Below are 19,659 nucleotides of genomic sequence, written 5' to 3' on the forward strand. Positions count from 1 at the left end.
TTAGGATTCCCCATCAAAAAGAAAATGCATTAGATTTAGGCTTCGACATTTGCCAAACAACAGTGAATTTGCACATAAATCCTTGTCTTTGAGAGAAAGAGACCGTCCCCTTCCCTCTCCATCCTTTGTCCCCAGCAGGCTGGAGAGTGGAGCTTTTTCTCTTGTTTTTTATCTTTTGTGGGGCAAGGAGGGGGGCATAGTTTTAAAAATCAGTGCTATGGCAGTGTCAACCATCATGTAAAGGCATCAATAGATTCTGAGACCATTAGAGGGGCATAGATTTAAAAAAATCAGTGTAATGGCAGTATATCAGCCATCACGTAAAGGCATCAGTAGATTCTGAGACCATTATAGCACAATCTCTAGGAGGCACTTCAATTCACAACTACATAGGCCAATCCAGTCTATTACAGACAGATATTAATTGTTACAGGCCACTACATTGTCAAATTGCCTTTTCATTCTTCTCCTTTTTTCTTGTTCTTTTTTTTTTTTTTTTTTTTTGAGAAAAAATAAAATAAAATAACATAAGGGCAGCAGGGTGCACAAAGATCCCGCATATGCGGGGTCAGGGAACGGGTGGGCCACGATGCGTCTATAGTACACAGCCTTACCTTGCATTTTTGCAAGAGACGCCTCAAACCCATGACCTTAGGTCAAATAGTGACAACTTTAGTGTAGCACCTAAGCTCCCCTTCAAATTAATAAAGCACCAATCCCGTTGGATTTAAGAGGATCTCACTCCTTTAAAGCAACCAACACCAGCGCACCAAAACGATGCTAAATAATGAACCTTGTCCCGTAACAAAGAGAGAGATTCAATTTTTTTTTCTGTAACCATACGCACATTATGTTGCAGGCTGCAGCCATAATCCCAACACCATTGGGAGAACTGCACATCCAATGACCGCATCTTTGCTTTTACCAAAACCAGAAAAAGGAATATAATCAACGAATTCTCCACCTTAACTGGAAACCCAACTTTCTCCCAATAACTCTAAAAGCTTATTCCACATCTTCCAAGAAAAGTCACAGTACAAAAACAAATGAGAACTTGTTCTGAACTGTCAAAACATAATTAGCAGACATCAGCATAGAGTGTTTTCAAAGGTCTCCTAATCTACAACATATTATTGAAGTTAACTCTACTAAGAACCAACCAACCATATAAAAGCCTTAATTTTTTAGGGAACTTCAGCCTTCCAAATTATTTTTATGGAGCAAAAAAATGGAGCTAGCACTAGTAAAATGATCAAAGAAAGATTTACAAAAATAAATTCACAAAGAATTTAAGAACCAATAATGACTATCCATTCTAGAAAGAAGAATAACAACTTTCCAACATCATCAACAGAGAAGAAAGCTCCTCCATGTCCCTAAACATTTAGAGATCTCCAAGAGTGGAGGTCCCTAGAATGTGTATGACAACGGTCAAACTGGCTATGAATGCCCAAAATAGGTTTTTGATTCCTTCTTTGCATTTTTTTTTTTTTTTTTCACTCTTTCATATACTAAAGCTTAGAAACTCAATTTTAAGTGGTTTATTTTAATTAGTAATTTTTTAAAAAAAATAATTTTAGGTTTATTTACTTTAATATTTCAGTATTATTTTTTTAATAACTAAAATCTACTTCTTTCTTTATTAAAATGACATACATATCTGCATATTGTAAGTTCCTTAAAATGTTTCTTTTTTTTTTTTTCTAAATGTTTTTCTTACACCTAATCTAGAGATAAAAACACATTCTAATTCTATAGCTATATGCATTTAAGTATCTTGTTTGAAATATGAACATTATATTTTTTATATATTTTTTTACATTTCTGATTTCTTAGTTCAAATTGCATATGTAATCAATAAAGTAGTTTAAAGTACCAAATACATGCTTCTTGCCAATGGCAGCTACAGAAACCAACATAAGATTCAATACTTGTAGCATGTCTTATTTTTAGATGGATTAAAATTTACTAAATAATTTGAAGCATTATGTGGGATTTTGGGATAAAAACATTTGAATCTGCATGTTTTTAACAAGTTTGCTAATGCAAAAAATCAATTCACGGGTGCAATGTCCATTACCCATTACTTAACATTCATAATGGCCATGACAGTTAGCTCACAGCCATCATTTTTACATTGAGCACCATCATTTTTTGAAGCCATGGTTGGGGATTGGAAGAATACCTCAACAAGAAAGAAGCTGATACAAAGTCCACCATAGCAGGATACTGGAATGTCTAAAGAATAAAATAACATGCACATGTACGGCTACATTTATTACCTTGCATCCCCGGAAACATAATTGACAGCAAAATCCATACAGCAACAGAAAGTAGTATTTCAACGAAAAGCATGTCAATTTGTCATCACCCCTCCGGTAACAATATCCCCAACATTTAAACCTTCGAGATCTGAAGTATAGAAAACAGGCAAACTAGCAGTAAGAGATGAATCATACAAATCTCTAAATTAATCTTCAATACAGGGAAAGGAACAATTGATGGGAACTCCATAGATAACAGCATTTTGGTACCTGAAGCACTAGATTGCACTTTCATATTCTGAAGGACTTGTGTACCTAGGTTAAAACTAATTGAGGTGAACATCCAAGAGTTATATCCAAAGAAATGAAATAATACGAATATAAAGCAACTCAACACCGAGCTCTAGGACTAGTTGAATCAAACAGAAAGAAATATGATGCATTGACAGAAGAATAAAAGCTGTAAAACCATGTCATCCCTGGCAACAAAACATGGAACTGGCTTAGTCATTTTTTCCATCTACATGTGTAGATACAATCAAGCCTTCATAGGCCAAGTTCTAGCACCATCCAGTGCGTTTGCACTTAGTAGTCACCTTGAGAAAAATACACAATGCCATCCACATGCAGTCCAAACTTCATGGCCTTTGCAACTCTGTAACAGCTTCGGGGAATGCTCACATTCACACACAGGCATACAGCTGACAGAAAAAAAAAAAAAAAAAATCAAGTCCTCACAAATAAATAAATATACAATTTATACAATGAGTTTTACAGCAAAATAAAGAACCCAAGCATTATTCTGTATGAAGGTGAGCACAAGACATACAAAAATGAATTCTGAAAAGACCAAGCAGTCTCTGAAGTTAATTAACTCATTTTTTTTTGGCACAAATTTAGAAGCATTTTATTAGTGCCAAAGGGAATATGTACAAATTCAAGGTTTCAGCAGAGCTGACTGGAATTTCATACGTTGCTCCAAGTTAAGTGCTCCTGCTTTTCACATCAATAACAATCTGTACCGTAACATCTACATTTAGAGCAGCTTTTTCATGTATTAAGAGCTTTTCTAGTTCTTAATATGAGGTAAACTTCAGCATTCCAGGAATGCTTGCAAATTGTGCAGGATTGGAAGTTCCCAAGTATCCATCTGATATTTGTTCCCGATCTTTAGTTTGTCTATCAATACCAAGCTGTGCAAGAACCCCATTGAATATCTTTGCAGTAATTGGGCAGTTAAAAAAAGATATGGTTCCAGGTAATTGTGGAGTCTCCACAGAGTGCATAATGAATCAGATACCTTCCCCCAAGCTTCCAGCTTCTCAAGAGTGATTAGTCTGTCCTCATCCAAGGGCCAAGTGATTAAGGATCCCTTGGGAATGTCTTGATTGAATCACATGCGTTTTGCCCAGTTAACATGGCAGAGTTCTCTCAGATGGAATTTCAAGCCTTTTCAACATTAGGGTTGAAATTATCATCCAACAAATCACAGACTCTCAGTTTAAGTTTGCTACACTTTGGATGGAAGGATAAGCTTCTATGGATTATGGCATGCTGTAGATTCTGATATGTACTTCCACTGTCATAACAAAATGATAAGGGCATATGGGATCCCCTTGTCTCACTCCTTGTTGACCTTTTCAATGGATCCATTTACAATGATTGAGTCGGATGGGGTTGAGATGCATTCCTTGACCCAACCTGCAAAATTTGCTAGTGTTTCAATACATTCAACCAGTTGAATAATGAAATCCAGTGTATGGAGTCAAATGCTTTCATCAGATCGACCTTCAGAGCCAGTCTAGGGGGTTTGATGGCTAGGTGGTACTTATGGGAGAGCTCTTGTGCCATTAGGATGTTGTCATGTACACTTCTGCCTTGAATGAATGCTGTTTGGCTGGGGCTAATGAAGGAGTTGAGGCTTTTTTGTAACCTGTTAGCCACAACTCTGGAGATGAATTCGGATATGAGGTTATAGCAAGCAATGGGTCTGAATTCCTCAGCCGTGTTCGTGTTTTCTGTTTAAGGAACCAATGCCAACAGAGTGCATTTGACTGCCTCAATGTTTTAAAAAGTGAAGGCGTAAAGCAAGGCATTTCAAACCTCGAAAGGTGCCTCGTAAGCCTTACTGCATTGAGGCGTAAGCCTTTTTAGAATTTTATTTTTAGATAAAACTATGTAAAAAAAATTACATATATATATATATATTTAAAAATAAAGAAAAAAATTAATAAAAAATTACAAATAACATGCAAAAAAAAATCAAATATAATTTGTAAACTACTTGTTCGCCATTAAAAGAAAATACTATCTTGAATTCATTAGTATACCATCCCAAGAGATAGCTGTAATATGACAACGTTCAGTTCATTTTTAAGATTTAATATGCAACTTTTAATTATTTTGGAAAGGTTGAGGTTCAAGAATTTTAAAAATCAACTCATATTACAAAATTCCTTATACATAAACATGTAGATAAATTTTCTGGCAAAATCTAACTTGAGATTAACACACCCAAAATGCATAAGCCTCAACTAAGAAGGCTTTAAAGTTTGAGACACATTATTGGCCCACAACCTAAAAGCTTTAGGTAAAGTGGTAATCTAACATGGTATCAGATCTGGTTACCTGGAAGTCCTGGATTCTAGTCTCATTGCCCGCATTTATTGTGTGATAGTTAAAAGTTTTATTGTATTCCCTATCATGGGTGTCATTGTTGTGTATTTATAGCTCCACGTGCTATCGGGCAGCGCGCAGGGGAGTATTAAACTTGATATACATTGTTGGCCCACAACATAAGAGCTTAAACTTTTAGGTAAAGTGGTAATCTAACAGAAAGCACAAAAGGTGTGCCTTTTGTACAAATGCATAAGCTTCAGCATGTAATGCATTTGCCTTTTTGGGATTTGTTATTTTAGACAGCCTCAAGGCATTTTGGGCATGCCTCATATTGAGGAGAGCCTCAATGGAGCCTTTTAAGTAATTGGCCCACCTTAAAAGGTTAGTGTCTTTGAAGAATGACAATATTGCGTTGTGATATCATCTCCCACAATACAGCAACAGGTTTTGTAGAACTTGAGGAGGAGAAAACAGCAGGCCCTTATTCCATCTTTGTCTGCTTCTTTGCTCTGTTAAGCTTTTTCTTCTTTACTCCATATGAAGTTAAGGACCTTTCTTAGAAAGCCAAGACTACAGGTCTAGATCTCTTCATTCTTTTGACAGACGAGATTTGAAGAATGACAGCAGTTCATTATATCCAGTGGGACCCAATGTGCTTCCCTTCAGAGATTTTTTAGTGAATGGATCTGGGATTTGACTTTGTCAATCATTTGTTTCCCATTGAGAAGAACCTGCTGTTTTTGTCTGCTAGTTTTAGTCAGTTCACTCTAGCTCTTTGTCCTAATATCTGTTCTTCTGCTTTGAAATAACTCAATAAGCATTCCAATTCAGCATTTGAGTGACCACATCCCAGTCACTAGTAAGCAGGCCCGCTTGTACGTGTGATAGTTCCACCCTGGCATCACTAATTCTGCTGCTTATGCTTGTGAAAAGCTTGTCATGGACTAGGCTCTGTTTGAGTAGCTTTGGGTTTTGACTTGATAGACTGGGGAGCCATTTATGATAACTGAGTCACTGACCAAGTTTCTGAAACTGTTCTGAGGAAATCCTCATGCTTAGCCCAACAGTTGAAGAAACAATTTGGTTCTGGGCTCTTCCTAGTAGAGTTGATTTTCAAAAGAATTTTGGGAAATGCCAAGCCACAATTTTATGAGACTATACCCTGTTCAATTTTCAGTAAATGAAACCTTCCTTTCTTTTCTTGATCCAAGTGAAAAGGGGTCAATAGCATGGTCTTAAATTTCCATGAAATTGCCGAAATTTCTACCAAATTTTCCATTTTCCATCACCCTAAAAATCAAAATGGAAGTTGATTAGCATCTTACATAATTTCCATCAAAATGTCAATGAATTATCCAAAATTTATTGAAATCTTGAAATTTTAGTAGAACTTGTCAAAATTTTAACAATAGAATGAAATTTCCTTGTAATTCAAATGTGAGATTCAAACACAGAGAAAAATTTCTCTCTTAATTTATATTACTTCTTTTTATTATCAAAAGATTATTACAATGGCATTTGAAATTATATGAAAAGTTAGATCTACAACAACATTTTATATAATCATTCGTATTTAAATTATCTTTATTTGTATAATAAATAATATTTAATTGATTTATAGTTTTCATTTATATTAACTGAATATGTTTAATACAAATTATGAATGTGTTTAATACTTAATACGCATTATATCACAACTATTGCTTCTTATACACAACATAGATGTATTTAATTGTAATATATTAGTCCTAAAACTTACATTATTATGTCTTAACCATTTATAAAGTTTCAGAAAAGAATTCCATATTTTACTACAAATTTCCATCATTTGTTTCAAATCAAAATTAAATTGACATCGAAATCTCAATACTTTTGAAGCTTCAAAATTTTAGTCGATATTGAAATTTAAGAACTTGGACAAGAGATGGAAAATCATATAATCCTATGGAGTATAGGCAGTTCCTGGAATCAGAGATGCCTAATAAGGCACCTGCAGGTATAGAGTCACTGCTTTGAGCTATTCCTGACTTTGTTGAAGTCCCCCATTACAAATCACAGTTTGTTTTTAGTTGATTTTTAGAGATTTTAGAGATCATTTGGAACCACTTATGTAGAAGTATTTCTTAGAAAAAGTGCTGAATTTAGTAAGTGTTGATAATACGTGCTGAACTAGAGAAGTGCTGAAAGTTATAAGTAGTGTTTGGTTGTATTCAAATAAGTGGTATTAGGGTATTTGCTTTTATTATAGGACTATATGATTATTTTTAAACATATTTTAATTAAAAATTTCAGTAATAATTACTTTAATTATTTACAATTAAAATTTCAATATTTTCTATTTAAAAAATAAGATTATTATTTTTAATTAACAATAATCTTGTTAATAATGTATATTTATAACATATTACTATCACATTAAATTATGATTAAAAAAATATTATAAATGAAATTCAAATTTTTAATTTATTTAATGTTAATTTAAATTAATAAATAGTTATTGTTTCAATCCAGAATTGAATTATAATAACTAATATGTCATATTACATAGTAAAACAATATATAGTTATTTTTAAATATATTTTAAATAAAAATATTAATACTTTTATAATTAAAAATTCAATGATAATTATATTAATTTTTCAATTAAAATTTTAAATACTTTTCATTACCAAAAATAATATAATATTATTTATTTATTAACAGTTATTAATGTATATTTATAACATATGATTATCACATTAATTTATATTAAAAATAATATTAATAACTAAATTAAAATTTCTAATTTATATAATGTTAATTAAATTGATAGATGGCTCTTCTTATTCATTCCAGAATATAATTATATTTTATCAATAATTAAAAGGTTATAATGCATAATAAAATAATATATGATTAATTTTTAGTTCACAATTTCATTAATAATTATGTTAACTATTATTCTACATTAATATTTAAATATTTTTAGTAAGTAAAAATAATAGAATATTATTTTTTGATTAAGAATAATCTTTTTTCTTAATTTATGTTTAAAACATATGATTATCATTTAAATTTATGTTAAAATAATATTATTAATTAAATTAATATTTTAAAATTTTAATATTAATTTAAATTAATGGATGGTTCTTCTTCTTCATCCCAAAATTCAAAATTAATATATTATTATACCCAATATATATGATTATCTTCTAATGTATTTTTTAAATTATAAAATTAGGATTAAATTTTCTTATATTTACAAAATTGACTCCACCTATGAATAGTGCCACTTATACGTGGCTAAAAAACTATCTTAGATTGCTTCTCAAAATTCACTTAAATAGTTCTTTAAAAAGTGGTTCTAGAAAAACACTTTTTGCGATAAGTGTTTGTTGTTCCAAAAGGATTTCTTTTCTTGAGAGTTGTTAGAAGCATGAGTTTTAAACCAGCAACTAATTCCCTCCACTAGAGCCTCAAGAGAAAACTCTTGTAAGGTTTCATGGAATTCTGAGATTTTAATGGAACGTGGATACCCAGATTCTAGCAATTGAGCCATTGCTATAGTTATGCAAGACCATCCAATCTTTTTGGATGTTCTCTGTCATTTTTGTAAGGCTGTCTAGCTTGATTTTTATTTCATATAGGATAATCATCTGAACTTCATTGAATTTAATCAATCTTATAACCTCTTCCTGTTTGATTGAGTCATTAGGCCCCTCATGTTCCAGCTGCTGATATTAAACATCATTGTTGGGCTGTTTGAGTTTTTCCTCAGCATTTGTTAGGTTCTTTGAAGGCCTGCCCTTCTTTCTCCCCTTCTTTCCAACAGTTCGTTTTTCTCAGTGATCAGGCTTAGGGGAGGGTTCATTTATTTGCAAGCTTTTGCTGCAAGAAGCCTTCTGATGGCTTGGAATTGGGTGAGGCTGCTTTGGTGAGTCATTGGGCACAATTCCACAAGGGTCAATTTCTTTCGCTTCCCATATTGGCATTAATACACAGCTTTATTAGCTAAGTCCTTCTCATCCTCATCAATAGACTGCCAAAGCTTCAAAAGAATTCTTCTGCCGCACTGAGTTTCCCAATTTAACATTTGAATCCTTTTGAGGTGTACTGGTTGATTTTGTTGTTTTTCAGCTACATTGTCTCCTACAGCTGAGGGTCCAACTTCCTCTTCCTTTGTATTTTCCATCCATTTTTTTCTTAGTTTTACATTGCTTTACATTGTGTCCAAACATAACAGTTTGAACATTTCATTGGTCTCCAAGCATATCCACAGTAAGATGTTCATCATGAGGTTGCTTTAAATCCACAAAGTAGGGCAGTTCATCGTTAGCATCAATATCAATACAAGTTCTTGCATATTATATATTTTTCATATGTCAAGGGTATGAGTCCAAGATGATAAGATCTAATCACCAGACTCTTTTTTATCTCCACATCTAAAGCTAAAATGATTAAAATGGTGATTCAACAATGGGGAATAGCATAAATACAAATAGTCTCTGGACTAATGTAAATGTAGGCAGAGACTGGCCGTGAAGGAATAAAGAATTGGTTTTTTAAAAATGCCAAAACAATAGAAAAGGATAACTTTAAAAAGTATAAAGAGGGAAGAAATGAAGCAAAAAAGGCCAGTGTGGTTAAGCATAAAGCATCTAATAATTTACAAGCTAGGATAGATACAAAAGGAGGAAGAGACATATTTAAACTTGCTTGAGCTGAAAGAAAGAATAAGTGCTTAGTAATATGAAATGTACAAAAAATGAGGATGATAATGTCTTGGTTAAAGAAAAAGAAAGCATTTTTGAAAAAAAAAATCCAAGAAATTCAAGGATCTGGTTAAGACTTTGTTATACTATTTTTATCCTTTTAATTGACATAGGCCCCAATCATCTAGTTAAAAAATATATGGAAAATGAGGAAAAATAATAAAAATTTGGTTTACTTGCAAAAATTGGAGTCAATGAAGTTAATTTTTCATTAAAAAAATATGAAAAATGGAAATGTGGCAGGACCGAATGACATCCCAATTGAAGTTTGGAAATGCCTAGGTGACAACAAAGTTATTTGGTTAACTAATTTATTTGACACAAATAAAAGAACTAAAAATAATCTTGGATGAATGGAGGAAAATCACTTTAATACACGGTATACACATATATACAAAAATAAAGATATTCAAAATTGTAATAACTATAGTGGAAAACTTATGAGTCATGTAATGAAACTTTGGGAAACAATCACTGAACAAAGACAAAGGTTAAAAACAAGGGTTTCAGATAATCAGTTTGACTTTATGCCTAAGAGATCAACTACAAAAGCTATGTATCTTTTAAAAAGATTAATAAAAAAGTTTAGGGCAAAGAAAAGGGACTTGCACATGTTTTAATTGACTAAGAAAAAACCTATGATAGGGTACCTAGAGAAGTTCTATGGTGGGCTGAAAAGAAGGGAATAATAAGTAAGTATATCAATGTCATTAAGAATGTGTACAATAGAATAATGACTAGCATTAGAACTACAATTAGAAAGTCTATGATTTCCAATCACAATAGGTATACATCAAGGTCTGCTTTGAGCCCTCATCATTTTACATTAGTGATGGTAGTGATGGATGAAGAGTATCCAAAATGAGGTTCCATGGTGTCTGTTGTTTGCATATTATCTTGGTTGATGAAGCTAGGGGTTTAGTAGAATATAAATTATAATTATGAGAGAATACTTAGAATCTAGACATTTTAAGATAAGTATGAAATGTAATTTCAGTCATCGTAAAAGAAATACTAGAGAAAAGATTAAACTTGATGGTCAAGACATATTACTATTAGATTTTGCTACCATTGCTCTATTGTGCAAGCTAAAGGTGAAATTGAAGAAGATGAAGTACAAGAGTTGAAGCCTGTTAGGTCAAATGGAGAACTGTTTCAGGCATGGTTTGTGATTGTTGAATACCTTTAAATTAAAATAAATTTTTTTAAAATGGCTATAAGACCATCTATGCAATATTTTTTTACCACAATGCTGGGCAACTAAGAAATAAAGTGTACAAAAAGTAGAGTTGCCGAAAGGAGAATGCTAATGTGATTTTAGTGCTATAATGTTGAAAGATGAATTAAGGAATGAACATATTCAAGGTAAGTCAGGGATAGCACCTCTAGAAGATAAGATAAGGGAGGGATGGCGGCTGAGATGATTGACACCTACAATGTAGACCAAATAGAACGTTAGTCAGGAAGAGTGGCTAGTTACTGTTAGGAATAGAGGCAGACCTAACATAACTTAGAATGTGATATTGAGTCATAATTTACAAACCTTAAATTGTCAAAGGAAATTGCCCTAGATCATGCAAATTGATGAAAAAGGATTCATGTAGCAAACCTCACATACCAGGACTTCAGGCTTGGTTTCTTTTGTTTGTTTTTGTCTCTCGCATATGAGTCCGAGTAGGGTGGTTTCCCAAATGAACTAACAATGTAACTAAGTCCCTCTATAGTTGGAACTTCAAAAAACTTTACCTATATTGGGCTTAGCTAAGCTCAGTAGCAGCATCCCATTTGGGAAGGAATAGTGGGGTATTCCTAATGAACCATGGTCCAGTTTTTACCCTCGTGGTTTGCAAATTCAAAGACAAAAGAGCCAGTGGCAAGTGAGAAATTTTCAAATTTATGTTTCTTCAACATTTTCTCTATCACAGTTTTGCACATACAAGACTGATGGAGGCTTCCCCATTTTCCTACCAGTGGGTCAATCTACATTTCTAATCAAGCTTGAAGACATCAGCATCAACTAAGATTTTTCTTTCATTGTTCGTTGGTCTGAAGTTAATTCAGGATCTACAAGATTCTGATAGCAGAACAAGCTTCTCCAATTAATTTGAGTATTGGCATAAGCATGTTTATTTCTTCTTGATCTTCCTAATAGTTCTTTGTTGCTACTGGGAAATGCTATATGGTCATTCAGGTCGACTCATGAATCATTCCAACTGATGATGCTGCCAGGAGATGGATCAGAACTTTGGTAGTTTGAGCAAGAGATTCCAGGAGGACACATGTTTGCACATACATGCTAATTTGCACCGGGATGAATCTGAAAGTCACTGAGCTCATTTTTCCCTTTCTATTGCACAATTTTCATCATAGGTGGATCAGAAGTTAGATTAACCCATATAGTGTCATGGCAGAAATAAGTAATAAAACATTCATGCATTATGCAGCATGAGCATAACCACAAAAGCTAGGCAACAAAACAAACCAAATAAAGTCTATACCAATCACTTGGCCGAAGAAATGCAGTTAAATGATGGCAACCAACTGCTTGAAGCACGAGTCTTGCCCCCAAGTTCATAACTGAAATTTGTGGCTTCATTTTGCTCCTCTAGTTTTAAAGGATTCTTTTTGAAGGCACTGGCCAAAGAAAGTGAAGTAGGAGCCATTGCTGCATTGCCCATGGTCTGCAACAATCAAATTTCAAACAGTTATGTTATACTAACTGGACAGAGCCCAAAGTGATTACAAACACAATACAATTGACATATGCAAATATTGGCAAGTACAATCCTTCAATAACTAGCAATTTTTTTCAGATGCAGTGAACGCATGCAGATGAATAATAAAATTATTTGCTTTATGAAACAGCTGACTCAAGATGAAACTCTTGAAGCAGGAAACCACCAGGGGTGGGGGAACTGGATGGAAGCTTGCTGACAAAAATGTATTTAGGTTTTAGAAGATACACTCCTCTGTGAACATTGATTGATACGAATTATAAATATATTCAGGTTCCCAAGAAGTCAGCTACAACTACATAAATGTAGCTAACAAAATTGTTTTTGGTTGTCCTACTTCCTGAAGAACACTATAATTTCCAAAATCATCTTAAAATAAAAACCTTCACAATATCTTTGTTCATTGATAATTTAATCAATATTTTAAATTTTTTATCTTGATTAAAATTTTGAGGCTTCACAAGTGCATAAATTTCAATGGGAATTTGATGTTGATCCAATTTTGGTTTCAGTTTTAAGAAATGATTGAAACTAATATTAAAGCATTGAATTTTTTTACTAATGAATCTTTACAAACAGTTAATAGATAAATTAATGCAAAATGTAGAACTAAAATATTTCAAATAAAATACATCAATGACAAATATGTAGTGTATAAGGTGCAGGAAGTGTAATAGAAACAGTCTCTTGCAAAAAAAATGCAAGGTTTGCCCCAAGGTAGCCCTTTTTTTTTTTTTTGCAAATTAAATTTATAAATCAGTTAAATATTACTTATTATGCAACTACAGCTAATTTACACATAAAAGGTTCAATTTTACAAACTACTTTATTTTCAAGAAAAAAAAAAATAGAAAAAATTATTAAGATAGAACTTTCATTTTGGATTTAATATCAAATTTCAATTTCAAGGAAATTTTGGGGCTATAACATTTCAAAACAATTCACTAAAATTTTGGGATTTCAATTTTGAAAGATAAGTGAAAATTTTGACATAAATTCTGTAACATGAAAATTAATTGGTTGTCATTTCAACTTCAAGGGTGGTGGAAAGTGGAAATTTTGATGGAAATTTTGATAATTTCAAGGAAATTTAACACCATGAGTATATGTCAAACACAAATAATTGTGACTAATTTATTTTTTTGAAGGCATTCATTTTTTATTATTTTATGAAATGAGTTACTGAGGAATGAGGATAATTATTCATATTTATGGTAAATTTAATAATTACATAATAAAGTTCACAGTCAGTTTGATAATTACATTATAAAGTTAATTTGTCAGTTTGATAATTATATTATAAAGTCAAGTAATTGTCAGTTTGATAATTACATTATAAAGTTAAGTAACACATTAAAGAAAAATTGAACTCCATTATGAGAGAAAAAAAGAGGAAGGCTTTGTTTCAATTGAATTATCTAATGATAAATCTTGCTTCTAGACTATCTTTGATTTGATCTATTACATTTTAACAAAGGTGATGGAGGCAAAAATATGACCATAACACAAAGGGTCAAAACTAGTTAAGGAGAGGACTCTAATATTCCCAGTGGAGAGTAAAAGGGAATAATAACCTCAAACGGGGCTAAGAAAGGTTTGTAACTCTCACAAAAAACTCGTGACCCCCAAAATAAATGGGGGCATTTAACCCTTAGGAAATTTAAACTAGGGAAGTCTCAATTATAGAAGGGGAGATCTCGTACAAAAAATACAATACAGCCACTATTACTACTGTTACCTAGATTCATAATCTCTCTCTCCCATTAAGCATCAGAGTGATCCTTGAAGCACACCCCAGGTCCTCCAACGCTCGTTTTCTTTTTTGGCAAATTTAGAGAAGCTTAGTCCTGCATTTTTTGGCAGCAACTGGCATGCCAGGTAGGGGAAGAAAGAGAATATTGTTTAGGGCCATGTGGGCTTCTCACAGCAATGCCCCTCAAATGAGTCACAAGGGACCAATTCCCCATTGTCAGTACATTCACCACAAACCAACATACAACATCATAGGGAAATGGTTCCCAGGGAGAAGTTCTTGGCTTTCCAAGGACAAATTGAAGTGATGCTGGGAGAAATTCTGCAGCACAAGGGTTCCTCGTCACAAAAGACCCAAGTAGCACCTCCAACCCCTTCAAGAAATGGAAAAGGTGTCGCTCCTCCAGTATCACTGAGTTAAAGCCCAACAACACCTCCAGTACCAACCAAGAGAATTGGAGTGAAAGACCACGTTAGCACTAATGTTAACAAACTCCATCCAACATAATATGAGGAAAAGTTCAAGAAGATTGATGTTTGGATTAAGCAAATGATAAGGGATGTCTGGGAGCATATGATGCCGGGAGTGGATCCCCATTCACTCAAAAGGTGATGTGGCTCCAAGGGGCTCTTGATGCAATCATGTGCAAAGCCTTTATACCTACCTTGAGAAGGATCATAGCAGTCTTGGTGCAAAGCTGCAATCTGTCGATTCCTTCATTTTTATGGAGAGGTAATTAACAAGGCATTTTGTTAGCACCCACAAGATGGCAAAGACCTCAGCTCACTTGATGAACTTCATTCAAGCAGAGAATGAATCGCTTAAGAAGTTTATGCAATGTTTTACCAACGCCACCCTTGCAGTAAAGAATTTGGGATATAGGGTGGTGTCACACAGGTAGACTATTTTCACACCTTTGAGAAAGGACCGTGCAACGCTAGTTAAAGCACTTTTGCTTAACTAACCAACCTATCGTTTACCCACGAAACACTTTCATTATCATTCAATCAAGTATCAGCGGAAGCAGTAAGCAATTATGAAAGCAGTGACAAGCAAGCAGTAAACATTGAAGCAACGTAATTCATTAACAACACCTCCGTTAACATTATGTGTTTAGCGAGGGAGGCAAGTAGGCTAAACATGTTGACTATAACTAGTGAGTTTTAAAAGATTGATGAACCCTCGCCCTCCCCTAAAGAGCTTTACATGCAATTCTCATCCTGGCACTAGCAAACATCAAAATGATCGAGGAGTCATACTGCCTTATTTCGCATAAGGAGAAACACCTAATAGAAAATAAACATACCCTAGTATTTACACGATGAAAACTCATCCCAAATACACGAGACAAGAGGTCACAGGCAAGCATAATGCCCTAAACAAGCTAGGCCCGTGACGCTCCCCCACTTATGCAGTCAACGTCCTCATAGACTTTGACACTAGGTACACTTCAACTTTGTCCACGAACAGTTGCATATCTTCCGCAAAAATCCAACTGATTTCTTCATCACCAAGGCCTTTCCACTTCACTAAGAACTCCCACCGCTTCTTCCTTAAGGATATGAACTCTTTGTCTGCAAGGATATCTTCAACTTCACGTCTGTCAGACTGCACTGTCTTCAACTCTGCTCTTTTTGACTGACTTATGCTCAAATCGTCCGTGTTGGCATTGAACGGCTTGAGACAGCTGACGTGAAACACAGGATGCTCTTTCATCCAAGTCAGAGGGTCAATTCTGTAAGAGGTCTTCCCAACTTTGGCCAAGATGGGGACTGGTCCTTCATATTTGCGAAGTAGTCTTCTATCTCGTCCTCGTAGTGACCTGATCTATTTAAGATTGGGCTTAACAAGCACCAAGTCACCTACATTGAAGTGTTACAGTCTTCTCCCCTAATCTACCCACCTCTTCATCTGCTTAGAAGCTTTCTTCAGGTAGGCTCAGGCAATCTCTGCATTCTGTCTCCATTCTCTGGTGAAGATGTACGCCCTCAGACCCTTTCCTTTGTACGGCTCATCCACTGTGAGGTAACAGCGGTTGCTGACCTATAACAAGCTTAAAAGGGCTCTTGTTGGTTATTGAGCTCTTTTGGGTGTTGAAATAGAACTGAGCCACATCAAGTAGTTGCACCCAATTCTTTTAGTTGGCATTAACGAAATGGTGCAAGTACTCTTCCAATAGCCCATTGAATCTCTTCGTCTGTCCGTCTATCTGTGGATATTAACTCGAAGAGATTTCAAGTTGTGAACCAAGGATTCTAAAAAGTTTTGTCCAAAAGTTACCGATGAATCTTGAGTCTCGATCACTAACAATGTCTTTGGAAACACTCCAATATTTCACAATATTCGTGAAGAACAATTGTGTCATCTCCTTTGTCGAACAGTACTTTGGTGCGGGTATGAACGTACCATACTTCGCAAATCTGTCTATAACCACAAGTATAAACCCTACGTTTCCCACTCTAGGCAGGTTGTGATGAAGTCCAGTGAGACACTTTCCCATGGTTTGGATGGTACCGGTAAGGGATCTAGCAACCCTGCAATCTTCTTCCACTCCACCTTGTATTGTTGGCAAGTGAGACAAGTTCGGGTATAATGAACCACATCATCATGCATGTGTGGCCAATAATACCTCTGCTTCAACTAGTTCTGTCATTGGAGTCGTTCTCCACGAATACCCCTCTATGAACTTCATGTAATAGTTGGCAAGGCCAAGAAAAGAACGCAACTCCTTCACAGTTATAGGGATCTTCCATTCTTGAATCGCCCTTACCTTCTTCATATCCCTCCGGATATAACCTTGTTCAATCACATGACCAAGGGATTTTTTATGTTCCGCTGAGCGAAAAAGCACTTCTCTTTCTTCACATACAGATTGTCCCCCCCCCCCCCCAAGCCTGTTGAACACCTTCCTCAGATGCTCTTCATGTTTCCCCTAAAACAACACTGATGCTTCGAACGGTGCTTTGGAAGGGCGAACATATCCTGCTTCCAACAACTCATCAAGTTATTTCCTCTGCTCTGCTAGATCTGGAGGCGCCATACGATATTGCCCTTTAGTAGGTGGTTTCACTCCTGGAAACAACTCGATCTCATGCTCCACACCCCATCGTGGAGGCAAGTTGTGAGGCAGCTTATCTAGCATCACCTCCTTGTACTCATCCAACACCACTTATATGATCATAGGCACCCGCTCTTGGCCTACTTCTTCATCTACCACCACCATGGCTAGATATGTCTGCTCGCGCTTTCTCAATCCCTTCTTGAGTTGCATGGCTGAAAGGAACTTCCCATTGTCTCCTTTCATCACAACGGCTTGCCCCATGCATGGGTGATCTCCCATCTGACATAGGGAACCAACAAAAGGCATCAGCACTGCCTTCGTTCCCCTTAGGAATTTCATTCCCAAAATGACTTGAAAGTCATCCAATGGCATCGCTATGAAATTCGCCTGACCTTCTCATTGTTCAAGCTTCATAGTCACTTGCTTGGCCACTCCCAAAGTAGGATGGGCTACAGAATTCACTGCTTTCATGCACCCTATATCCTTCTCCAAGGATAAGTTAGAGTCTCCATGCTTCTAGCTGTGAAACAAAATTATGAATAGCCCCAGTATCCATCATAGCGCGGGTACTCTTCCCATTGATCCTCAAGTCCACAAACATCAGTCCTTTTGCTTGTGTAACTTTTGGAGCTTTCGTTTGCTTTTCCATTGTGCTCACTAGCCGCATTGAACCCATCCTTAGGGTATCCTCTTCCCCATCGCTTTCCACCACTTTTCCCAAAGTGGAAACTTGTAAGGCACTGAGTAATCCCTTGTAAGGGCACTCTATAACTCTATAAGGGCCTCGACACAAGTAGCATGAAATTTTACCCTTTCCATTGGGTGTGTTGAACCCTCGAGACGATGAAGCTTCCTTTGAAGTTCATGCCCTATAGTCGCCTCCCCCACTTTTGGATTTGCCCTTCTTGAAAGACTTTCCACTGTTTCCCCCTCCACCAAACTCTTTGGACGAAGCAGTGTTATCACCAGCGTAGTCAGTCAAGTGTTCCACAGCAGCTTGTACTGTAGACAAGTCTTGAACTCTTTGCCTGCGAAGTTCTATTCTTGCCCACGATTTCAACCCCTCAAGATAGAATAGCTTATCCTTTTCTGACATGTCCCTAATATCCAACATCAAATCAAAAAATTATTTCACATATTCCCTGATTGACCCAGTATGCCTAAGGCTTCTCAACTTTTTCCTAACATTGTACTCAACATTCTCAAGAAAGAATTGGGCCTTGAGCTCTCTCTTCAAGTCTACCCAACTATCCACTACACAATGTCCATTTTCAATTTCATTGCACTTGGTGCGCCACCACAATTTGGCATCACCAACCAAGTACATGATCGCAGTATCCACTTTCCCATGTTCTTGCACCATATCAAACAAGAAGTTCTCCAACTCCTTGGCATCACGGGCACCCCCATACGTCCTAGGTTTTGGTACCTTGGTCTTGCTAGATCCCGGAGCATTAGAGTTTCCCAAAGCAAGAACCATCAGATTCATCTTTGCATCCAAATCAATTATCTAAGATTGCAAAATTTTCACAGTATAGTGAAAGTCCTCTGACATTTCACCTATCAAACTTGCTTAATGCTTTTGTGATCCCATCACTTCATCAACAAGTCCCCTTAGTTGGGCCATCTTCATGGCCACATTGTTGGTTGTTGTCTTAGCCTGTGCTTCCAGGCTTCCAGCACACTGATTCTCTCAGCATTGGTTGGTGCCATGGTCATTTACCAAAGTTTTCCTAATTCGAAAACGAAGGTAATTGAATTCACATTGCCACTAACCAAGCTCTAATACTAGGTGTCATGGGCCGACTATTTTCACACCTTTGTGAAAGGACCGTGTGGCGCTAGCTAAAGCACTCTTGCTTAACTAGCGAGTCTATCGTTTACCACAATTCATCCACGAAATACTTTCATTATCATTCAATCAAATATCAGCAAAGGCATTAAGCAATGAACATTGAAGCAACGTAATTCATTAACAACACCACCATTAACATTGTGTGTTTAGAGAGGGAGGCAAGTAGGCTAAACACGTTAACAATAGCTAGTGAGTTTTACAAGATTGAACACTCACCCTCCCCTAAAGAGTTGTACATGCAATTCTCATCCTGGCACTAGGTAACATCACAATGACCGAGGAGTCATACTGCTTTTTTTGCATAGGGAGAAACAACTAGTAGAAAATAAACCTACACTAGTATTTACATTATGGAAACTCATCCCAAACGCATGAGACAAGTGGTCACTGGCAAGCATAATGCCCTGAACGAACTAAGCTCGTGATGTGGCAATGGAAGCCTTGACAGCAGCCTTGCACCCAGGGGCGTTCCTAGTATCTTGGGAAAGAGACCATCATTGGAGATGGGAGAATTGATGGCTTGGGCACCAAACATATAAACTTAGATGAAATAATGATCACTTAAAGGAGTAATTTAAAGAGGAAGGAAACCAGAGAGAATGCAAAACTTCGCGTGGAGAA

At 35.6% G+C, this 19,659-nt stretch overlaps 1 protein-coding gene across 16 annotated transcripts in view; it reads right to left on the reverse strand.

The window, feature by feature from the left end:
• LOC131150442 (casein kinase 1-like protein 3) overlaps positions 1-19,659 on the reverse strand; it is a 50,061-nt gene that overhangs the window by 995 nt on the left and 29,407 nt on the right. For 4 of the 16 annotated variants that reach the window (XR_009135541.1, XR_009135536.1, XR_009135545.1 and 1 more), the window contains 3 exons: positions 12,133-12,315; positions 2,535-2,965; positions 2,283-2,412 (listed from right to left, as the gene is read on the reverse strand). Coding sequence is in view for 3 of the 16 variants with exons in the window: in XM_058101160.1 (XP_057957143.1) it covers positions 12,136-12,315 (180 nt within the window). In the remaining 13 variants the exon portion in view is untranslated. Of the gene's footprint in view, positions 1-614; positions 2,413-2,534; positions 2,966-11,017; positions 11,066-11,518; positions 12,316-19,659 lie in introns of those variants that run through there. The other 12 variants (XR_009135539.1, XR_009135543.1, XR_009135534.1 and 9 more) reach the window with 5 other exon arrangements.

The sequence above is a fragment of the Malania oleifera genome, chromosome 3 (genome assembly GCF_029873635.1).
Source record: "Malania oleifera isolate guangnan ecotype guangnan chromosome 3, ASM2987363v1, whole genome shotgun sequence".
Taxonomy (NCBI): Eukaryota; Viridiplantae; Streptophyta; class Magnoliopsida; order Santalales; family Ximeniaceae; genus Malania; species Malania oleifera.